Source organism: Mesoplodon densirostris, chromosome 1 (genome assembly GCF_025265405.1).
Source record: "Mesoplodon densirostris isolate mMesDen1 chromosome 1, mMesDen1 primary haplotype, whole genome shotgun sequence".
In the NCBI taxonomy this organism is placed as follows: Eukaryota; Metazoa; Chordata; class Mammalia; order Artiodactyla; family Ziphiidae; genus Mesoplodon; species Mesoplodon densirostris.
This window is the reverse complement of record NC_082661.1, coordinates 233,227,956-233,252,720: the sequence shown is the minus strand read 5'-3', so window position 1 is coordinate 233,252,720 and position 24,765 is coordinate 233,227,956. Positions and strand designations below refer to the sequence as shown.

Sequence of the window (24,765 nt, the reverse complement as noted above, 5' to 3'; positions counted from 1 at the left end):
CTTAGATACCACGAATTTGTGTGGAGAGCTACTGTAATACTCAGCTGTATATTGATATGATATCCGTATATATTTGAGAACAGGAAAAGAATGGAGATGATAGAATACCCTATAAGAAAGGAATTCAACCAATATTAATATCCTTGTTTGCCTTGTATTTTAGCCATAAAAGTCTGTTCACATTAAATCTAAGTAAAAATAGGTAATAGACTAGTAAAATGGTGGAGTCAAACGCCAACATTTTTACTCCAGAAATAATGATGTCATCTACCTTGGTGCCTCCCTAAAGTGGTGATATCCAGAAAACTGCTGTTTCTACATGGATGGGCTACCTCATCCTTCGTTTTATTTATATTTTTAGTAGACCTGAATGTGTCGTTGAATGTCATTAGTTTAGAAGAAGCATAGAAGAGTATGTGGCAGCATTTGGGAATGGAGTAAGCAACATCTATGATGCTGTGCATTATGTTCAAAGGAGCATAGAATTTGAAAGCTGTCACAGAAATTTCAGAGTTATTAAGAACTACCTGGTCATTTTACAGTTGACTGTGAATGCCCATAGGGGTGAAGTCACTTGAACTTGGTTGATCAGTTGATTGGTTGGTTGGTTAATTAATGGCAAAGAAAGGATTCTGGTTTTGAAAAACTCTATGAGATTGCAAATTGTTTTTTGAATTCTTAATGAAGATTATTTTATTTGGTGCAGACTTTCAACTAATAAAAAATAGTTGTGTAATTTATAAGATGTGGGTACAGGGTATCTGGATTTGAATGTAGTTCGACCGTTACTAGTTGCATGATTTGGGGCAAGTTACATAAACTTTTGTGCCTCGGTTTTTTTATCTGTAAAACGGGGCGATACCAATTTCATAGGGTTATTGTGAGAATTAATAGAAGTCGTGAATGGATAGCACTGGGAACAATGTCTGGCAGTCAAAAATTGTTGTTCTTGTTACATTTAGTATATTCCTGAATGTTTATCATTTCGTTCTTCTAAATTAAGAATGACTTTTTTTTCCTCTTCCAGGACGGAGTTACAATGACTTAAACCAGTACCCAGTGTTTCCCTGGGTCATTACTAATTATGAATCAGAAGAACTGGATCTTACTTTGCCAAGTAACTTCAGAGATCTGTCCAAGGTAATTTCTTAGTAATCATCTGAAATATCACTATCTTGAATATAAAAATATTCTAGTGATTATCTTTATTTTCACATCACATTTAAAAAATATTTTTAATATTATTATAACTTTAATATATTTGTCTTTTAAATGTATTTTCATTATTCTCAAATTTAAAATAGAAAAATTTAATATACATGGTAACCTTGATGACAATTAAAAATATTAACAGATATTTTTTTCTTCATATACATTTAAGAAGATATTATTCCCAAATATCAACTTCTTCTAAGGGTGTCAGTACTTGATAAAAGATACGAAGAACGTCATGGAAACTTCTCACCAGCACTCTTGTAAAAAGACAAGTAACTCCACACTGTTCTGTGTCTCCTAAGTGACTTTCCTCTACCTCTTGCCCTTCTCTGAGCCATTCCTCACTACAACAGAATGGATCCTCTTCAAATGTAATTTTGAATTCCATAAATTCAGTGCTTAAGCCTTTCTGGACTTGTCCTTGCATGCAGAATGAATCTTTCCCGACTCCACAGTTTGCTTTCTCTGCCTTGAACGTTCATCCCCCTGCTCTGTGAGTGGCTGAGCCTTGAACGTTCATCCCCCTGCTCTGTGAGTGGCTGACTGTCTCAGTCCTTTAGGAACAGCACCTCCTTACAGAGACCACTACTGACTCCTTCCTTCCTCTTCTTCTTTCAGAGCACCTAAAATATCATGCATTTTTACATATCTTTCTACCTACTTGTTTTGGTTCTTTTTGTGTGCTCCACTGAAGTTCATAAAGATAGAGTTCTCATTTACCATTATTTCTCCCTCGCCTCATATAGGACCTGCCATTCAATAAATGTGTTAAATGAATTAAATAATAAAATATACATGACATTTCCCCCAGGTTCTAAAAAATTAATTTTAACTGTATTAAAATTAATCAGTCTTTTTAATTTTAAAATGTGAAACATGTAAATAACAAAAACTACCTCTAATTTACCGCATATCAATAAAGAATAATTACGTTTTATACACACACACACACACACACACACACACACACACACACACTGGTTTTTCTATAAGTATATTCTCATATCGTCAAGTATTCTTTAAGAATTTTCCTTTTCTGTCCTGAATTATCAACAAACAGGATATCCTGAGTCTTTTTTCACTTTTAAAGGAGAGTTTTCATTTTCAAAAGAAAGCCTCGTTTGCACATTACCTGTCAGATATGGGATTAATGTGTAGAATATATAGAGAACTCCTAAAACTCAACAACAAAAACTGAACAGCCTGATTCAAAAACAGGTCAAGAATTTGAATAGACAGTTATCCAAAGAAGTTATACAAATAGCCAATGAGCAGATGAAAAGGTGTTCAACATTACTAATTGTTAGGAAAATGTATATCAAAACCAAATGAGATACCACTTCACAGCCAGTAGGATGGCTTTAATTAAAAAATAAATAAATAATCATAAAATAACAAGTATTGGTGAAGATGTGGAGAAATTAGAGCCCTTGTGCACTGCTGGTGGGACTGTAAAATGGTGAAGCTGACATGGAAAAAAGTATGGCAGTTCCTTCAAAATAAAAAATAGAATTACCCTAAGATCCAGCTGTTCTACTTTTGAATATATACCCAAGAGAAATAAAAGCAGACTCGAAGAGGTATTTGTATACCAATTTTCATATTTATTATAGTATTATTTACAATAACCAAAAGATGGAAGCAATCCAAGTATCCACTGATGGATAAATGGATAAACAGAATGTGGTACATATACACAGGGCAATATTGTTCAGCCTTAAAGAGGAAGGAACCTCTGACACATGCTACAATATGGATGAACCTTGAAGGCATGATGCTAAGTGAAATAAGCCATTCACAAAAGGACAAACACTGTATGATTTCACTCATGTGAGGTATTTAGAGTAGTCAAATTCATAGAGACAGAAAGTAGAATGGTGGTTACCGGGGCCTGGCAAGGGGAGGGAGACTCACTTAATGGGTATAGAGTCTCAGTTTTGCAAGATGAAACAAGTTCTGGAAATGGAAGGTGGTGATGGTTGGCCAACAACCTGAATGTAATGCCACTGAACTTACACTTAAAAGTGGTTAAAATGGTAAGGTTCATGTTATGTATATTTTATAACAATTAAAAAACAAAAACAATAAAAAGGCCAGTAAGGGGAGAAAAAGAGGTAATTAGTAAACTAGACACAAAATAGAGGTTTGAAAAAGTGCCTGCATGTTTCTGCTTTTTACTTTTCTTTGATCACCTTGAGAACAACATGCCCAGGTTAACTAGCTGGAGGGTCAGGACTGACACCTGAAGGATGGCTGAGCTGTGTGAGCTGAGGTCATCCTACATGAGCCAGCCCTCAGCTGACCACGAACACATGAGCAAGCACAACCAAGAGCAGCTAACTGTGGCCCAGATCAGCAGAATTTCCCAGGTGACCCGTTGACTATGAGGAATAATAAATGGATAAATGTTTTGGGGTTTTTTTTTTAAAAGGAAAGCCTTACTTACATTTAGGTATTGTACTTGTTCTAAGACCCTGTAGTATTTCACTGGAATCTGTAGAACTCTCTTGTCTAATAAATGAGGACTGTATTAGTTTGACTTGTGTAGTGAGCCATGCAGTAGGTCAATAGTAAAAACTGGACAGCTCTTTAATTCTCAGACCATTATATCCTACTATCCTTTATTTGAATTTTATGTAAGTGAAATTAAAGATCTCATTTTTCATTAAATTGTTAAAATGTAAAATTTGCCTCACAAAATAAATATATAACCTTTCTAGACATCTAGAAGAATTGCCTTTTTTTGTTTAAGCTGAGTCCTTCAGTTTGCACTTCTATTTAAGCACATAACTTATTAAGATGTTTTGTGCTTTAGAGGACGTTTTGTAGGCTCTTTAAGATGCAGTGAGTAGTTAGATGGATTGTGGACAAGGTGCATGTTTATGTCTTGATGGAACAGTAGCAATGGTGCTAAGTGGGAGGCTATTTGGATTTTTCTGCTGAGGCTGTATTTCTCTCTTCTACCATCACTGTACCTGAACAAGAACTCCCATAACCCTATCACCTCGCCTTACTACTTCCTTGCCAAAAGCCTCTGTTCTCTGACCCTCATCTTTGTTCTCTGTTCCACTAAAAATCTTACATGACCAGAAGAAAGCCTTCAAAACAATTTTTTTTAAAGTAGGTCCTATGAATTTTTTCATTATGAGAATCCGATGAAATAGTATCATCAAAATGCTGTTATTTGCCAAGTAAACAGAATCTTTTATTCAAATTGAATCTTATTTGTGTGTTGCAGCTGTTTCTAAGGAACTTGCCAAACAGTTTTGCTAGGTGTGTAAAACACTGTTTTAACTCATGTCTTTAGAACTTATCTTCTGTATGTGATAAATAAGGTTATTTTTAAATTCCACTAGACAAGCAATAGAAATTTTGCTTTTTTTATTTTATTAGTTTAAAAGTAAAAAGGGGCTCAAAAGCCAAAGCAAAAGAGTTATTTTCATTATTCTCTATCTATAAATGTCCATATCTGCTCTACAAAGACATAAACATATGACTTTTGTGATTTAGTGTGTTTAATTGTAGTAGTATCCATTTTTATATTATAAGAGATTTTGTGAAAGAGTTGTATTTTGTGCTGAGGAAGGAAAATTTATAAAGCGTGTTTTCGACACTAGCTGAACAGCACTTAATTGGCTAGCCAACAGTAGTGCGATTAGCAGAGCTGGGAAGAAGCAGGGAGCCCTAATACTCAACCACATAACCTACAGCGTCTCCTTTCCTATAAAGCAGCAGTCGTTCAAATGCTACAAAAGTCATTCAAGTTCATGCAAGTGGAATTCTGCTGCTGCTAATTGTTTTCATTAAATATTCATGGAAATAGGGCCTCCCTGGTGGCGCAAGTGGTTAAGAGTCCGCCTGCCGATGCAGGGGATACGGGTTCGTGCCCCGGTCTGGGAGGATCCCATATGCCGCGGAGCGGCTGGGCCCATGAGCCATGGCCGCTGGGCCTGCGCATCCGGAGCCTGTGCTCCGCAACGGGAGAGGCCACAACAGTGAGAGGCCCACATACCGCAAAAAGAAAAAAAAAAAAAAAAAAAAAAATTCATGGAAATAAGTGAGTTTGGAATTAACTGAATTATTTTAAGTGAAATAAACATATCAGATATTTGAAAATTGTACTTTCCATGTATAACATTGTTTACTTTATAAAATGTATCTCATTCCTATTGGTATTAAAATATGCCTAATGTTTACAGTATGATTCCATCTTGAAATATCTGTTTATATACATATTTTCAGGAATGCATCACATATATAAAATGAGCTATATCTGTATGAAAACGATTATAATAGAATTATATTGAAGTTTGTCCCATAGTATACATTTAGCAAACATTACTAGTTGTTGAAATAAACTTGTGAAATCAAAGGAAACATTGTGTGCAAAGCTTAATTTAAAATATAAACAGATCTTACCCTCCTTCTTAAGTAGATAATATAGCCTGACTAGCTTTAAAATGCATTGTATTATTTATGTGTGTTTATGTCCATTTAATTTCCCCAAAGCTGGTTTTCAGAGGAGTTTTAGTAGTGTTGATACAAAGCTACAATTTTATTTGGTTATCTCTTCCATGTTGCACAGGGAATTCTCTTTCTGAAGCTGAATTAATGTAATCAACACCCTTTCTTCTGGATTATGTTTCTGATCATTCTCTTCAAAAAGAAAGTCTAAATGGGGCAGTGCAAAAAAATGTCTAGTCTGAAAATCACAATGAAAATTTAATATTTCCTTGTATCGAGAAACTCCTCATTTAACATAATGGTTTAATTTATTCCTTTAAAGCTGAAAAAAAGTAGAGATCAGTTTTGAAGTTGATTTTTTTTCTCCACCTTCCCTGTTGTTTCATCACTAGTCTGAAATTCTGACTGATGAGAAGACAGATCTAACCATGCATAAACTTTGAAGTGACATTAATCCATATTTTACAAATACACACTGATTTTTATATTTTGACAGTCTCCTTGGAAGAGATAAGAACATTTTTTGTCTTTTCTTTATAAGAAGTTATAATTAGGACAAGAATATATTTACAAAATGTCATACCATAATAACAAATTATGATGGTTGAGTGTTTCAGTACCAGGACTTCCTTGGTGGATTAGTAAGATTTTTTGTGCTATTGTGATTTACTTACTTACTTACTTACTTACTTACTTACTTACTTACTTACTTACTTCCTTAGTAGGAGATTGATTGTGTAAGCCAGTGTTCTAAGTGAGGAAAATCAAGATAATCAGGTACAATCATTTCTGTTCTAATTGATCAACATAGTTATTTTGGAATATTTAATGTATATACCTGGATACGTATGCCAAAAAACAAGTATGTTGTTAGATTGAAATGCAACCATCCATTTGCAAGTGAAATCTTGCAAATGAAAACTCAGCTGTAAATTTCAGAAGGTAGGAACATCTCACTTTATTATTGTTAACTAATGTTTATTAAGGACTTAGTATATGCCAGGCTCTTATTTAAGAATATCACATGTGTTAATTCTTTTAACCCTCACAAAGGCCTTCTAAGATTGGTAACATTATTATTGTCTTGACAGGGGCAGAAATTGAGGCACCATGGGGTTAAGCAAGTTGTACTAAGTCACACAGCTAGTGGATAGAACCAGCATTTAAACACTATGCTGTTCACAACTAGCATTTTAAAAAAGGAATAGAATAGTGTAGCATTACATTAAAAAAAGAAAGTAATGTGCATCATGTACGAATCTTCTGCTTAAGGGGTGTGTGTGTGTGTGTGTGTGTGTGTGTGTGTGTGTGTGTGTGTGCTGGGTTATGATTTGAAGTGACAGATTTCTTACTATGAGTTTTGGCCCAGAAACCTTGAGAAACGCTGCAATATGCTATACTGCTTTGTACGTTTGGCATCAATTGCTAAGTCTGTTTTGATGTTATTTCATCAAGTTGCTTTTCACCTCTCATGCTGAAATGCATGGTAAGAGACAACCAGCATTCCACTGCTCGAAAAAGGAAAGCTTTTCCCAATTGCCTACTCCTGGTGTGTTTGTCCCAGGTTATGCCCCAAGCTTTTTTGACTAAGCCTGTTTTATGAAAAAGCTGAATGTTTGCTTAAATCTAGAGAATACCTGATGTTACTACTCGAGCATTCATTTGTGTTTTCCATTTATTGGTTGTTCATTGAGTAATAGTGTGTGCGAGGGACTCTTAGTTTCTGGAGATTAGATAAAATAAAATCTTCTAAGTTACTATTTTACTAAAAAATAACTGAAGATTGGGGGGGGAAAGCAGTACTGGCCAAGGTATAATCAAGTATTTAATATTTATTAGAGCTCACGTTCTTAAAGTGAAGGAAAACACTGAAAGAAAGAGTTCAAGGTAGAGGGAAAAGAAAAATCATGCATTTTTCAACTGTAGAGTGCAAGCACAAGGTGAGCTGTTATTTTGTTTAAGAGTCAAGAAAAGTAAACGTTAGGGGAAAATGATCCTACACCTCTATCTCCTAATTCGTACCTTGCAGTGTAGAAATTTGAGCAAAGTTTACTATCATCAGATCTTCAAACTGTATTTTAAATTTTGGTCCAGGTCCCAGTTAATCATAGGTTTTTGTTTGTTTGTTTGTTTTAAACCTATCTTACAATGTTGTACCATCCACACTCTGTTAAACTAGCAGCTTTCATTGCTCTAGCCTGGATCAAAATGTTTCTAAAGCGTACATTCTGAGATAAGTGAAGAGAACTGAATGACAAGGCTGTTCTGAATTTATTTACTGGTTGATGAGTTGCTATTGTTTGTCCTTGTATTTATTGTGTTTTTTTTCTCTCTCTCTCTTTGTTTAAAGCAAAAGTAGATGATTTCCACCACCCCCGCCCCGCCTCCTGTCTCCTTTTTATCTCCTACCATTTGGTTGTGTGTTTTTATATGTGAGATATTTCTCCTAACACACACATTTAATATACAGCATTCATCTTGACCTGGAATTGACTACCGACATTTAACTGTTGTTGATCAGACAGCACTTCTTTATCTCTTTAAGTTTTAAGTGCTGTTTCTGACGAATGCCAGTCCTTTTAGTAGGCTCTGTAACAGATATACTGGGAATCAATATACCATCTAGATGTCACAGAGGGAAAAGAACACTCTTTTGCGGGGGGGGGCATTATTGTTTTAAAATGATAGGTGTTATAGCTTTTACTTTGTTTTTCTATTTATCGGGCTTCAGTCAAAATCAAAGGAATTCAAACTTAAAAAAATGAAACAACGTTATTGTATTATAACAGTAAATAATGGATCTTAAAGTATTTAAATAAAACATAATTGCAGAGAAAGAAATTTAAAATTACCCCACATTTGGCTATTTTTTATTGGCTGACAAAATATATTAAAAATATTTTAATCTTGGCATCAAATATACTGTTATATGCCACATGGATCTTAGGGATTTTGATATAAAATACATTCCCTGGCCTTGGGGAGTTTATAGTCCAATCAGCAAAAGAATGATATTGGGAAAGGTTAGAATCTTTTTGTAGGATTGTGAGGGAAGCCCTAGTAGGTGCCTTTAACAAACATTTTGTATAAGCGCCCTTCTTTAATCCCTTCAACAACACTGTAAGGAATGTGTTATTATCTTTATTTTACACATAATGAAACTAAGATGTAGTGAAGTTAAGAAACTCTCTAAGGTCATACATTTTCCAAGTGTTCAGGCTATGATTTGATCTCAGATCTGTCCCTATCACTGAACTGGTAGACTTCAGATATAACCAGAAAGAGTAGTTTACATTGAATACTTGCATTTATACTTCTTTCCAATGTGCAACTACTTTTACCTTCATCTTGGCAAAAGACTAGAGGTTTACTTTTTGGAGAAATTGGACTGGAGAAGTTTCTGATTTGAGAGCAGCAAGAACAGCAGAGCGAGAGTTGAAGGGTAAGGAATGGAAAACAGGAGGATTAACAGAAAGCTTTAAGAACTGAATGGTGAAGGCCCCCAGACCCCTTTTGCTGTCATGCTATCGGAACTCCGACAGCCAGGCTTGTACCAGCCCCACCCTGTAAGACAGAAAATTGTGTTACTCTTTGGATATACTGACTGGCTCAAGAGAAAAGACCTGAAAAGTACTGACATTTAGGGATCCTACTTGGAGCCCACCTGATTTCTCTTCAGTGAAGTCTACCTGTTCACATGCTGCTTATGTTCAGTGTACTTCAGTCAGCTCTTTCCTGCCTCATTCTTAAAAATGAAGGTAGCAGACATTTAAAGACAGCCTTCGATGTGAAGGACAACAGAGACTAAATGGAATAGAAAAATAAAAGAAACCAGAAGAAACAAAGACAGTTTAAGAAGCAGAAGAAGCCTTAAAAACAAAACAAGAATAAATACCCTCACAGAGAAAAACGATTGCATTAATAGAAAAAGAAAATGATTTTATAGAAAGTAGAGTGTAAGTGCAGATACTTTCTAAAAGGAACATGCAAAATGAAAGGGGAAATAACCTGGAAAGATAAAATTCAAGAATCAGAATAGGAAATTTTTGTATTTAGATAGACTTGTGTCTGCCTGCCTCCATTTATAGAAGGGACCTTTAGCAAAGTACTTAATTTGGAGGATCCTATATAGCAAACTGCTTTTTATGTAGTATTTGTATAATACTGAAGAAAATTTTTCATGGGTACACTGACCTTTTAAAACTTTAAATTATTACATGTTCAATGTGATATATTTTGTTTAAAATATGGCTATGCAACTTTCCCCACAATTTAAAATTAAGTTTAGCAAAATGTGAACATACACACACACAAATGGGGCAGTATATTGTGGTGTGTTTAGAGGATTTGCTGAAGTTTTGTTTTTAAATTAGGAAAACAATCTATTGGGTTTGTATGACTATTTTTTTAAATTTGTATTTTTAAAGTATTAGCACTCTGTGTAGCAGATTTGTTTTTTTACTAGAAGTCACCTTCTAGTGGAAGTTTTTATATGACTGTAACAGAGGTTAAGCCTACACTTAGTTTAAGCAGGCTTCAATGACATTGTTTTTTTAACATTAGTCAGAAAATGATAAAGTGAAGTAACTGAAATGGATTGTGGTTAATATTACTGTCAGGGAGATGAATAATCTTGACATGTACCAGCAACACACTGCCAGTCCAGTAATCCTTCTCAAAGTTAAGTATTTATTCTCAAATCATCCTAAGTTACTGTGGTGTGGAGTGATCATTTATTATTACTTATAAATGAATTGTTTTATTTACATAGCATTACCAGTTTTATCCCATAGTACTTCCTGTTTTCTTAGTTTAGTGCTGGGTGTACTAACTTGGGTAGATCCTGAGTAAGGAACATGTACTTAGCCATAAATTCACATAAAAATTGTTTTCGAAACACCTAGAAAAAAAATTTTTTTAAGTTGAATAAGCTCTGGTATTATACTTCTGATTTCAGGCTGGAGTATTTTTTTCTAAGAGAGTAAATATAGTAGGAAGACATTTAAAAAATCTGTGTACATTTGGAGTTTTCTTTATATCTTTATGTCAACTTCTCATTCTATTTCCATGTGATAGTCAAAACTTATTTTACGTGAGTATGTAACAGCCTGCTTTTTATAGTGGGTAAGTAGTAATGTATCTTTTAGTCACATGTCTACATTCCTGTCCAAGTCTTTATTCTCCAAGTCCATTTATTAGAATAAGCACATTTATTCAACATAAACAAAGGTTTATAGTACCCTGTTTATATTGAATAAATGTTTTTATTCAAATAATTGATTATTAAACATTTTCTGGGTACCTTTTGTAGACATTGTTCTGAGAACTGTGAGAAACAAAGGTGAATGAAATAGTCCCTACTTTTAAAGAGTTTTACAACCAAATGAATGTTATGTAGGAACCATTTATACAAGAATAGTTTTATTTCTGTGTGACTGTGACACATTTCTATGTGACTGTGAAACATTTTATTTCTGCGTGACTTAACTTTAGACTGTCCCACTTTCAGCAAAGGAGTTTTTTAAAAAACTGTGAGTTCACGATTTATAATGTCAACCAGCAAATGATTTGAAAATCTGAGTGGTACCTCTCTGAAATACAGACAACGTGATTAGAAGACATTGATAGCATTCAGAGTTGTTGTATCATTTACAACTCCACTGTTTAATGCCCTTTATAAACTTGAGGTATCATCCTCTTTAGGCCATATTTCCAGGATTCTTTTCTAGGACCTGATTTGTTTGATAGTTTCACCAGTATTACAAATTGATCATACAGCTTGCATTACAGTAATTAAAATACAAAGTTTAAAATCATTTTTCAGAATGAAATACTCATGTAAAATATTTAGTGAAATACAAAGAAAAAATGTGACATCTTACATTTAGGCTTAGAAATGTACAGTATTAAAAAAAACAGGAAGAAGAGAGGATGAAGATAAGTCAGAGTTCGAAATATAAATGTCAGTAGTCTTATTGGTGGGAAGGAAGATAAAGATGTAGCAGTTGTTTTCAACCTATAGCCTCAGGTCACTTGAAGGTGGGACTATGGGTTTACTGCAAGAGGCCTGTGAATTCACGTCTACATGTATATATTTGGAGCCTGTCTTACTGGAAAAATTTAAAGCTGCTGATGTAGATTATTTAGTTGACTACATGCTTATTATTACCTAACAGTGACTTGACTTTTCTAAAAACAAATTGTGTCAAACATAATTATTATTACCCTCTTCTGCTGTTGCTGCTGATGTTACTTATTTTTATCTATAATCTATCATAGTTGCAAGATAACAGTTGAAGTTCATTCGTTTTACAAATGCAAGTCCAGTTCTTCCAACACCATTTGTTGAAAAGACTTTTTTTCTCATGAACTGTCTGGGAACCTTTGTTGGAATTAAATTGACTATATATTGTGTAGGTCTATTTCTAGACTCTATTCAGTCAATTAGCATATCTGTCCTTATATTGATACCACACTGTCTTGTTTACTATAGCTTTATAGTTAGTCATAAAATCAGGTCATGTGAATCCAACTATGTCTTCTTTTTCAAAATTGTTTTGGCTATGCTAGGTTTTCTGTTTTTCCCATATAAATATAGGAATTAGCTTGTCAATTCTGCTGAGATTTTGACTGGTATTGTACTTAATCAGTAGGCCATCTTTACTAAAAATGATATATTAGCAATATTGAATCTTCCATTCCATAAATATGGTTTATCTTCCATTCGTTTAGGTTTTCTTTAATTTCTCTCTAATGTTTTGTGGCTTTTAGTAAACAATTCTTGTACGTATTCTGTTAATTTATCCTTAAAATTTTCATGTTTTTTATTGTTACAAAATTTTCAATTCCAGTTGTTCATTGCTAGTATATGGGAACACAATTGAATTTTTTATATTGACCTTGTATTTTACAACCTTCCTAGATTCAATTATTCATGCTAGCAGTCTTTTTGTAGACTTTAGGACTTCCTACATCTCCCAATGAATACTTACTGCATTATATAATGTTAACTAGAAGTGCTGAGAGTGCCTTGTCTTTGATCTTAGGGGAAAAGCCTTTACTTTCATCATTAAATATGATAGTAGCTATAGGTTTCATATGTTTCTATTGTTTTTTTCTGTTTTCAGTTTCAGTGACCTTTGCTTCCCTTATTATTTTTCTTTCTACTTGATTTGAATTTAATTTCTCCTCTTTTTTAGTGTCTTAAGGTGGAAGCTTTAAACTATTGATTTCAGATCTCTTTTTCTTTCTAATATAAGCATTTAATGATACAGATTTTTCTCAAAGCACTGATTTTGTAAGGTCCAACAAGTTTTTCTATATTGTGTTTTCATTTTTATTCTTTTCAAAATATTTTCTAATTTCCCCTGTGACTTTCTCATTGACCCGTAAATTATTTAGAAGAGTATTGTTTCCTTTCCACAGATCTGAGGATTTGTCAGATGTCTTTCTCTTGTTGATTTCTAGTTTAATTCCATTATGATTGGAGAACATACTTTGTATGACTTTGGTTCTTTTAAATTAGTTGAAATTTGCTTTATGGCTCCAAACATGGTGTACATTGGTTAATGCTCCATGTGTACCTGGAAACAATACATACTCATCTGTTATTACATAAAGTGCCCTATACATGTCAACTAGGTTAAATTGGTTGAGAGTGTTGTTAATATTTTCTATATCCTTACTAATTTTATATCTACTTGTTCTATTGATTACTGAGGGAGGAGTGTTGACTTCTCCAACTGTAATTTAGATTTGTCTGTATCTTTTTTCATTTCTCTCAGTTTTTGTTTTATTTTTTATTTTTAGCATTTGTTTCTGGGTACCTGTTATGAGTTGAATTATGTCTCCCCAAAAGATATGTTGAAATCCTTACTCCTGGCACCTGTGGACATGACCTTATTTGTAATAGGGGCTTGGCAAATGTAATGAAGTTAAGATGAGGTCATTAGGATGGGCCTAATTCCAACATGACTGATGTTTTCATAAGAAGAAGATGAAAACACCATGTTAAAACACACCAAAGGAAAGAACACCATGTAGTGATGGAAACAGAAGTTGGAGTTATGTTGCCAGAAGTCAAGGCATACCTGGGGCTACAAGAAGCTGGAAGAGGCAAGGAAGGATCCTCCCCTAGAGGCTTGCAAGAGAGCATGGCTCTGCCAATGCCTTATTTTGGACTTCTAACTTCCAGAACTGTGAGAAAATAAATTTCTATTGTTTTAGGCCACACAGTTTGTGGTAGTTTGTCATAGGAGCTCTAGGAAACTAATACAGTGCCTACACATTTCAGATTGTTATGTTTTCCTTATAAACAAATCCCATTATCTTTATGTAAGGTCTCCTTTCATACCTGGTAATAGTCCATGTTCTGAAGTCTACCTTTTCTGATGTTGATGTAGATATGACAGTGTTATTTTGATTATTACTTGTAGTATCTTTTTCTATCATTTTTTTAAACCTGTCTGTGGCTTTATTTTTTAAATTTCTTTTTTGTGGACAATATATAGTGGAGTCTTGCTTTTATACCCATTCTGATAAGCTCTGCATTTTAATTGGGTTGTTGAGACCATTTACATTTAATGTAATTTTTGATGTAGTCAGTTTACATGAGCTTTCCTGCCATCTGTTTTTTATCCCTTATATCAGTTCTTTGTACCTTGTCTCTTTTTATCTGTTTTCTTTTAGATTATGTATTTTTATTATTCTATTTTATCTTCACTGTGTCTTGTTATTTATACCTCTTTTAAAAAAGTTGAGTGGTTTCTTTATGGTTTGAAATATATGTTTTCAACTTATGACAGCCTTTCTTCAAATAATACACCATTTCATATATAGTCTTCAAACCTTAAAACAGTATACTCCTGTTTTCCCTATTCCATCCTTTTGGAGTGAGAGCTCATTAGGAACTGTGTTTTGTTTTGTTTTGTTCTTTCTTTATCTGCTGTACAGGCATATCTTGTTTTGTTGTGCTTTACTTTATCGTGCTTTGCAGATATTGAGTCTTTTACAAATTGTAGGTTTGTGGCATCCCTGCCTTGAACAAGTCTATAAGTGCCATTTTTTCAACAGCGTTTGCTCATTTTGTGTCTGTGTTGTATTTTGGTAATTTTTGCAATATTTCAAATCCTCCACCATTAAAAAGGTTATGACTACTGAAGACTCAGAAGATGGTTAGCATTTTTTAGCAATAATGTATTTTACAATTAGGACACATACATTGTTTTTTTAGACATAATGCTATTGCACACTTAATAGAATACAGTATAGTGTAAACATAACTTTTATATACACTGGGAAACCAAAAAATTCACGTGACTCGCTGTATTGCTGTATTTACTTTATTGAAGTGGTCTGGAACCAAACCTGCAGTACCTCCGAGGTATGCCTGTATAGTCTTGTGGGTCTCGAGAATGCAAGCCTCGTTGGCTTTCAGAGCTAGGTGTTTTGGGAGCCTGTCTCACAAGTGGAAGTCTTAAATGTTGAGTTGCTAGGTGTTTGGTCCCAAACTCACTCCTCAGGGAGAATCCATGAGTTGTGAATTCCCTCCCCATGGTGCGTCAGCTGGTTTGTCACTGTCAGGGGTGGGGTTTATGAGATTGTGTTATAGCCTTTCCTACCTGTTATGATGTGGGTTTTTCTTTTTTGCCCAAGATGTAAGAGTTGCTCAGCTAGGTTTTAGATTTCTTTCAGAGGGAATTGTTCCATGTGTAGCTGAATTTTCAGTTTCTCTGTGGGAAGAAGTGAGTTCAGCAGCCTCCTTTGTCACTTCTTTGGACCAGAACTCCTGATTTTAATGGTCCTAAGTGTTTCTTTAATTGGATAGGTGAATCGCTCAGCAAATGAATAGGTTTTGTTATAATAGCATTGAGCCTCTTGGGTGTTTGTCATTTTCATAATTACTTAAATCATCTTTTTTTTAGTTGACCTTGCATAGTTAAGATTCTTTTTTGGGTTCCTCCAGGCATTTAGCTCAGCAATGACACTGGATTATCAGATTTTTTTTCTTTTTTTTCTTGCGGTACGCGGGCCTCTCACTATTGTGGCCTCTCCCGTTGCGGAGCACAGACTCCGGACGCGCAGGCTCAGCGGCCATGGCTCACGGGCCCAGCCGCTCCACAGCGGCATGTGGGATCTTCCCGGACCAGGGCACGAACCCGTGTCCCCTGCATCAGCAGGCGGACTCTCAACCACTGTGCCACCAGGGAAGCCTGGATTATCAGATTATTATAATTGATTTATGTGCCTTTCTCAAACAGATAAATACCTAGAGTGAAAATCACGTAATATGAGCCATAGCTAAATAACAGAACTGTGAAGGCATTGCTACTAAATCTACCAATGTGAGCCTTTGAAATGATTTAGATTCTACATCGGTACAATAAGTAAAATGGAATACTATCTTTTTCCCAAGATGTGTTGGTTAAATTGAAATAGTATAGGGGGTATATGTTTACTGCCACTTGGAAGAACGTGTGATTTCAAGGGCTTAACATCTGCTCTGGTACTTGAAAGCAAAAGTGCTTATTTGTTAACTCTAAAAGCCATAGTAGTGTGCCAATGAAAGTATTTTCTTGACAATACTAAATAAAATGTAGAGTGTGTGAAGATAAGTGCCAAAGCATCTCAGCTGCATGTAGCACATGATGAAATATCCTAGAAGCCAAGGTTGAGTAAGTGTTGATGAGTCTGTTTGTTTATTTGTCATTTAGATAAAAGAGCTGCTAAAACTGACACAAAATAGCTCCTGCACCCCCTAACAGTGGCAACATTACTTAAATGACAGGGGCTATTCTTTTATTTTCTTCTCTTTGGAGGTGGGGGAGGAAGGCAGGTGTAGAGAGGCAGAAAATAAAATTCATTGGCTTCTTTAAAAAGTTTCAACAACACACGGATTAAAGGCTTTCGTTTGGATTTGTAGATGTGGATATACAAATATAAAAGTTAAGAGGCAAGTAAAGCAAAGTTTGGTGACAATGTTTATGTTTTGTGTTCACTTGTTTTTTTCAACATCTTTATTGGAATATAATTGCTTTACAATGGTGTGTTCCTTTCTGCTGTATAACAAGGTGAATCAGCTATACATATACATACATCCCCATATCTCCTCCCTCTTGAATCTCCCTCCCACCCTCCCTATCCCACCCCTCTAGGTGGACACAAAGCACCCAGCTGATCTCCCTGTGCTATGCGGCTGCTTCCCACTAGCTATCTATTTTACCATTGGAAGTGTATATATATCAATGCCACTCTCTCACTCTCTCACTCTCTCACTTCGTCCCAGCTTACCCTTCCTGCTCCCTGTGTCCTCAAGTCCATTCTCTATGTCTGCATCTTTATTCCTGCCTAACCCTAGGTTCTTCAGAACCTTTTTTTTTTTTAAGATTCCATATATATGTGTTAGCATATGGTATTTGTTTTTTGCTTTCTGACTTACTTCACTCTGTATAAGTGTCTCTAGGTCCATCCACCATGCTACAAATAACTCAGTTTCATTTCTTTATATGGCTGAGTAATATTCCATTGTATATATGTGCCACATCTTCTTGATCCATTCCTCTGTCGATGGACACTTAGGTTGCTTCCATGTCCTGGCTATTGTAAATAGAGCTGCAATGAACATGGTGGTACATGACTCTTTTTGAATTATGGTTTTCTCAGGGTATATGCCCCGTAGTGGGATTGCTGGGTCGTATGGTAGTTCTATTTTTAGTTTTTTAAGGAACCTCCATACTGTTCTCCATAGTGGCTGTGTCAATTTACATTCCCACCAACAGTACAAGAGGGTTCCCTTTTCTCCACACCCTCTCCAGCATTTATTGTTTCTAGATTTTTTAATGATGGCCATTCTGACGAGTGTAAGTTGATACCTCATAGTTTTGACTTGCATTTCTCTAATGATTAGTGATGTTGAGTGTCCTTTCATGTGTTTGTTGGCAATCGGTATATCTTCTTTGGAGAAATGTCTATTTAGGTTTTCTGCACATTTTTGGATTTGGTTGTTTGTTTTTTTAATATTGAGCTGCATGAGCTGCTTGTATATTTTGGAGATTAATCTTCTGTCAGTTGCTTCATTTGCAAATATTTTCTCCCATTTGAGGGTTGTCTTTTCATCTTCTTTATGGCTTCATTGCTGTGCAAAAGCTTTTAAGTTTCATTAGGTCCCATTTGTTTGTATTTTTCTTTTTATTTCCATTTCTCTATGAGGTGAGTCAAAAAGGATCTTGCTGTGATTTATGTCATGGAGTGTTCTGCCTAGGTTTTCCTCTGAAAGTTTTACAGTGTCTGGCCTTACATTTAAGTCTTTAATCCATCTTGAGCTTATTTTTGTGTATGCTGTTAGGGAGTGTTCTAATTTCATTCTTTTACATGTAGCTGCCAGTTATCCAAGCACAACTTATTGAAGAGGCTCTCTTTTCTCCATTGTGTATTCTTGCATCCTTTATGAAAGATAAGGTGACCATATATGCATGGATTTATCTCTGGGCTTTCTGTCCTGTTCCATTGATTTGTATTTCTGTTTTTGTGCCAGTACCATACTGTCTTGATTACTGTAGCTTTGTAGTATAGTCTGAAGTCAGGGAGCCTGATTCCTCCAGCTCCGTTTTTCTTTCTCAAGATTGCTTTGGCTACTCGGAGTCTTTTGTGTTTGTATACAAATTGTGAAGTTCTGTGAAAAATGACATTGGTAGTTTGATAGGGAGTGTACTGAATCTGTAGATTGCTTTGGATAATATAGTCATTTTCAAAATCTTGATTCTTCCAATCCAAGAACATGGTATATCTCTCCATCTGTTTGTATCATCTTTAATTTCTTTCATCAGTGTCTTATAGTTTTCTGCATACAGGTCTTTTGTCTCCTTAGCTAGGTTTGTTCCTAGGTCTTTTATTCATTTTGTTGCCATGGTAAATGGGAGTGTTTCCTTAATTTCTCTTTCAGATTTTTCATCATTAGTGTATAGGAATTCAAGAGATTACTGTGCATTAATTTTGTATCCTGCTACTTTACCAAATTCATTGATTAGCTCTAGTAGTTTTCTGGTCGCATCTTTAGGATTCCCCACGTATAGTATCATGTCATCTGCAAACAGTGACAGCTTTACTCCTTCTTTTCTTTTTATTTATTTATTTATTTATTTATTTGTTTGTTTGGTTTGTTTGTTTGTTTGTTTATTACTCCTTCTTTTCTGATTTGGATTCCTTTTATTTCTTTTTCTTCTCTGATTGCTGTGGCTAACACTTCCAAAACTATGTTGAATAATAGTGGTGAGAGTGGGCAACCTTGTCATGTTCCTGATCTTAGTGAAAATGCTTTCAGTTTTTCACCATTGAGAACGATGTTGGCTGTGGGTTTGTCATATATGGGCTTTATTATGTTGAGGTAAGTCCCTCTATGCCTACTTTGTGGAGGGTTTTTATCATGGGTGGGTGTTGAATTTTTGTCAAAAGCTTTTACTGCATCTGTTGTGATGATCCTTCAGTATTGGTTTTTCTCCTTCAGTTTGTTAATATGGTTTATCACATTGATTGATTTGCATATATTCAAGAATCCTTGCATTCCTGGGATAAATCCCACTTGATCATGGTGTATGATCCGTTTAATGTGTTGTTGAATTCTGTTCGCTAGTATTTTGCTGAGGATCATTGCATCTATAATCATCAGTGTTATACGCCTGTAGTTTTCTTTTTTTGTGGCATATTTGTCTGGTTTTGGTATCAGGGTGATGGTGGCCTTGTAGGTGAGTTTGGGAGTGTTCCTCCCTCTGCTATATTTTGGAAGAGTTTGAGAAGGATAGGTGTAAGGTCTTCTCTAAGTGTTTGAAAGAATTCGCCTGTGAAGCCATCTGGTCCTGCGCTTTTGTTTCTTGCAAGATTTTTTTTTTTTTTTTTTTTTTTTTTTTTTCTTCTTTTTGCGGTATGCGGGCCTCTCACTGTTGTGGCCTCTCCCGTTGCGGAGCACAGGCTCCGGATGCGCAGGCCCAGCGGCCATGGCTCACGGGCCCAGCCGCTCCGCGGCATATGGGATCCTCCCAGACTGGGGCACGAACCCGTATCCCCTGCACCGGCAGGCGGACTCTTAACCACTGCGCCACCAGGGAGGCCCTCTTGCAAGATTTTTAATCACAGTTTCAATTTCAGTGCTTGTGACTGGTTTGTTTATATTTTCTATTTCTTCCTGGTTCAGTCTTGGAAGGTTGTGCTTTTCTAAGAATTCGTCCATTTCTTCCAGGTTGTCCATTTTATTGGCATAGAGTTTCTTGTAGTAATCTCTCATGATCTTTGTATTTCTGCAGTGGTAGTTGTTACTTCTCCTTTTTCATTTCTAATTCTATTGATTTGAGTCTTCTCCCTCTTTTTCTTGATTAGTCTGGCTAATGATTTATCAATTTTGTTTATCTCTCAAAGAACCAACATTTAGTTTTATTGATCTCTGTTATCGTTTCCTTCATTTCTTTTTCATTTATTTCTGATCTGGTCTTTATGATTTCTTTCCTTCTGCTAACTTCGGGGTTTTTTTGTTGTTCTTTCTCTAATTGCTTTAGGTGTAAGATTAGGTTGTTTATTTGAGATGTTTCTTGTTTCTTGAGGTAGGATTGTATTGCTATAAACTTCACACTTAGAACTGCTTTTGCTGCATCCCATAGGTTTGGGGTCATCATGTTTTTATTGTCATTTGTTTCTAGGTATTTTTTAATTTCATCTTTGATTTCTTCAGTGATCTCTTTTTGGATGGAATGTTCCATAAATATCAATTAAGTCCATCTTGTTTCATGTATCATTTAAAGCTTGTGTTTCCTTATTTATTTTCATTTTGGATGATCTGTCCATCAGTGAAAGTGGGGTGTTCAGGTACCCTACTATGATTGTGTTACTGTCGATTTCCCCTTTTATGGCTGTTAGCATTTGTCTTATGTATTGAGGTGCTTTATGTTGGGTGCATAAATATTTACAATTTTTATATCTTCTTCCTGGATTGATCCCTTGATCATTATGTAGTGTCCTTTTTTGTCTCTTGTAACAGTCTTTATTTTAAAGTCTATTTTGTCTGATATGAGAATTGCTACTCCAGCTTTCTTTTGATTTCCATTTGCATGGAATATCTTTTTCCATCCCCTCACTTTCAGTCTGTATGTTTCCCTAGGTCTGAAGTGGGTCTCTTGTAGACAGCCTATGTATGAGTCTTGTTTTTGTATCCACTAAGGCAGTCTATGTCTTTGGGTGGGAGCATTTAATCTATTTACATTTAAGGTAGTTATCGATATGTATGTTCCTATTACCATTTTCTTCATTGTTTTGGGTTTGTTATTATAAGTCTTTTCCTTCTCTTGTGTTTCCTCACTAGGGAAGTTCCTTTAGCATTTGTTGTAAAGCTGGTTTGGTGGTGCTGAATTCTCTTAGCTTTTGCGTGTTTGTAAAGGTTTTAATTTCTCTATTGAATCTGAGTGAGATCCTTGCTGGGTAGAGTAATCTTGCTTGTAGGTTTTTCTCCTTCATCACTTTAAATGTGTCCTGCCACTCCCTCTGGCTTGCAGAGTTTCTGCTGAAAGGTCAGCTGTTAACCTTATGAGGTTTCCCTTGTATGTTAATTGTTGTTTTTCCCTTGCTGCTTTTAATATTTGTTCTTTGTATTTAATTTTTGATAGTTTGATTAATATGTGTATTGGTGTGTTTTTCCTTGGATTTATCCTGTATGGGACTCTCTGCGCTTCCTGGACTTGATTATTTCCTTTCCCATATTAGGGAAGCTTTCAACTATCATCTCTTCAAATAATTTCTTAGCCCGTTTTTTTGTTTCTCTTCTTCTTCTCTGACCCCTGTAATTCGAATGTTGGTGTGCTTAATATTGGTCCAGAAGTCTTTGGGATAGTCCTCAATTCTTTTCATTCTTTTTTCTTTATTCTGCTCTGCAGTAGTTATTTCCACTATTTTTTCTTACAGGTCAGTTATCTGTTCTTCTTTTCTTTTTTTTTTTTTTTTTTTTTTTGCGGTATGCAGGCCTCTCACTGTTGTGGCCTCTCCCGTTGTGGAGCATAGGTTCTGGATGCGCAGGCTCAGCGGCCATGGCTCACGGGCCCAGCCCCTCCGTGGCATGTGGGATCTTCCTGGACCGGGGCACGAACCCGTGTCCCCTGTATCGGCAGGCGGACTCTCAACCACTGCGCCACCAGGGAAGCCCAGTTATCTGTTCTTCTGCCTCAGTTATTCTGCTATTGATTCCTTCTAGAGAATTTTTTATTTCATTTATTGTGTTGTTCATTATTGTTTGTTTGCTCTTTAGTTTTTCTAGTTCCTTGTTAAATGTTTCTTGTATTTTCTCCATTCTATTTCCAGGATTTTGGATCATCTTTACTATCATTACTCTGAATTCTTTTTCAGGTAGACTGCCTATTTCATCTTCATTTGCTTGGTCTGGTGGTATTTTATCTTGTTTCTTCATCTGCTGTGTGTTTCTCTGTTTTCTCATTTTGCTTAACTTACTGTGTTTGGAGTCTCCTTATTGCAGGCTGCAGGTTAGTAGTTCCCGTTGTTTTTGGTGTCTACCCCCAGTGGCTAAGATTGGTTCAGTTGGTTGTGTAGGCTTCCTGGTGGAGGTGATTCCTGGGGAGTCTCATCTGGTGGATGAGACTGGATCTTGTCTTTGTGTTGGGCAGGACCGCATCCGGTGGTGTGTCTTGGGGTGTCTGTGACCTTATTATGATTTTAGGCAACCTCTCTGCTAATAGATGGGGTTGTGTTCCTGTCTTGCTAGTTGTATGGCATAGGGTGTGTAGCACTATAGCCTGCTGGTCGTTGAGTGAAGCTGGGTCTTAGCGTTAAGATGGAGATCTCTGGGAGAGCTTTTGCCAATTGATATTACATGGGGCTGGGAGGTCTCTGGTGGACCAATGTCCTGAAGTCGGCTCTCCCACCTCAGAGACTCAGGCCTGACACCCGGCCAGAGCACCAAGACCCTGTCAGCCACACAGCTCAGAAGAAAAGGGAGAAAGAAAAAGACAGAAAGAAAGAAAATAAATTAATTAAATAAAATTATTAAAATAGAAAAAATATTAAAAATAAATAAATAATTAAAAATAAAGAGGGAAAGAATGAAGAGACTAACCAAACCAAAAAACAAATCTTCCAATGATAACAAGTGGTAAAAACTATATTAAAAAAAAGGAAAGCATACAGTCAGAACCCTAGGACAGATGGCAGAAGCAAAGCTATACAGACAAAATCACACAAAGAAGCATACACATAATCACTCACAAAAAAAAAGAAAAAGGAAAAAAAAGAAAAAATATATATATGAAAAATTAAAAAAGGAAGAGAGTAACCAAATCAATATAACAATCTACCAATGATAATAAGCTCTAAGTTGTAAACTTAGATAAACATAACATCAGAAACAAATTAGATGCAGAAAGCAATCCCCCAAGACTATAGTTGCTCCCAAAGTCCACCACCTCAATTTTGGGATGATTCATTGTCTACTCAGGTATTCCACAGATGCAGGGTACATCAGCTTGATTGTGGAGATTTAATCTGCTGCTCCTGAGGCTGCTGGGAGAAATTTCCCTTTCTCTTCTTTGTTTGCACAGTTCCTGGGGTTCACCTTTGGATTTGGCCCCGCCTCTGCGTGTAGGTCACCTGAAGGCATCTGTTCTTCGCTCAGACAGGACAGGGTTAAAGGAGCAGCTGACTTGGCGGCTCTGGCTCACTCAGGCTCGGGGGAGGGAGGGGTCCATTTTGCGGGGTGAGCCTGCAGTGGCATAGGCCGGTGTGTCGTTGCAACAGCCTGTGGCAAGCTGTGTGTTCTCCCCTGGAAGTTGTCCCTGGATCATTGGACCCTGGCAGTGGTGGGCTGCACAGGCTCCTGGGAGGGGAGGTGTGGATAGTGACCTGTGCTTGCAGCAGCCTTAGCATTTCATGCCCATCTCTGGGGTCCACCCTGATAGCCGTGCCTCGTGTCCATCTCTGTAGCTCGTTTAGGCAGTGCTCTGAATCCCCTCTCCTTGCACACCCCGAAACAATGGTCTCTTGCCTCTTAGGCAGGTCCAGACTTTTTCCTGGACTCCCTCCCGGCTAGCTGTGGCACACTAGCCCCCTTCAGGCTGTGTTCACGCAGTCAACCCCTGTCCTCTCCCTGGGATCCGACCTTGGAAGCCGGAGCCTCAGCTCCCAACCCCCACCCACCCCAGCGGGTGAGCAGACAAGCCTCTCGGGCTGGTGAGTGCTGGTCGGCACCGATCCTCTGTGCGGGAATCTGTCTGCTTTGCCCTCCGCACCCCTGTTGCTGCACTCTCCTCCGTGACTCCAGAGCTTCCCCCCTGCCCACCCCCTGTCTCCACCAGTGAAGGGACTTCCGAGTGTGTGGAAACCTTTCCTCCTTCACAGCTCCCTCCCACTGGTGCAGGTCCTGTCCCTATTCTTTTGTCTCTGTTTTTCCTTTTTTCTTTTGCCATACCCAGGTACGTGGGGAGTTTCTTGCCTTTTGGGAAGTCTTTTTGCCAGCATTCAGTAGGTGTTCTGTAGGAGTTGTTCCACATGTAGATGTACTTTTGATGTGTTTGTGCAGAGGAATGTGATCTCCACGTCTTACTACTCCGCCATCTTGAAGGCGCCCCTGTGTTCACTTTTTCAAAAGCTGTTTTTGCCAACCATTTTTCAGCATCCCCAAGACAAAATATTCATCTCTCTCCCCCTTTTGTGAAGCCTTCTGCTAAATTGATATCCATGCACATTACATAGGTGGGAATAAAAACATAAATAACATTTTTTCAGAAGAGCATTTAATCTAAACCTCCCATGAAAAGATTCCAGTGCCCTTGCAGATTCAGCACCAACACTTTCATCAATCCACACAACTGTAGTTATTCTAGGATTTACTAGTCAATTTAGTTAGGTGTGACTCTGAATCTTGGCTCCGCTATTGACTGGGGAACCAACCTTTAATAGTCATTTAACTTCTCCCAGACGCAATTTTTTCACCTGTAAATTGGGAATGCTAATAGTTTTGTATATTAAGGTGTTGTAAATATTGTGAGATAATTTACTTAAGACTCTTAGACCCTTCACGTATAGACAGTAAATAATTGCATTGTC

At 36.5% G+C, this 24,765-nt stretch overlaps 1 protein-coding gene across 2 annotated transcripts in view; it reads left to right on the top strand.

Moving 5' to 3' along the window:
• Positions 1 to 24,765, top strand: part of LRBA (LPS responsive beige-like anchor protein) — a 767,039-nt gene that overhangs the window by 565,005 nt on the left and 177,269 nt on the right. For both annotated transcript variants that reach the window (XM_060116154.1, XM_060116148.1), the window contains exon 44: positions 1,028 to 1,140. In XM_060116154.1, coding sequence (XP_059972137.1) covers positions 1,028 to 1,140 — 113 coding nt within the window. The remainder of the gene's footprint in view (positions 1 to 1,027; positions 1,141 to 24,765) is intronic.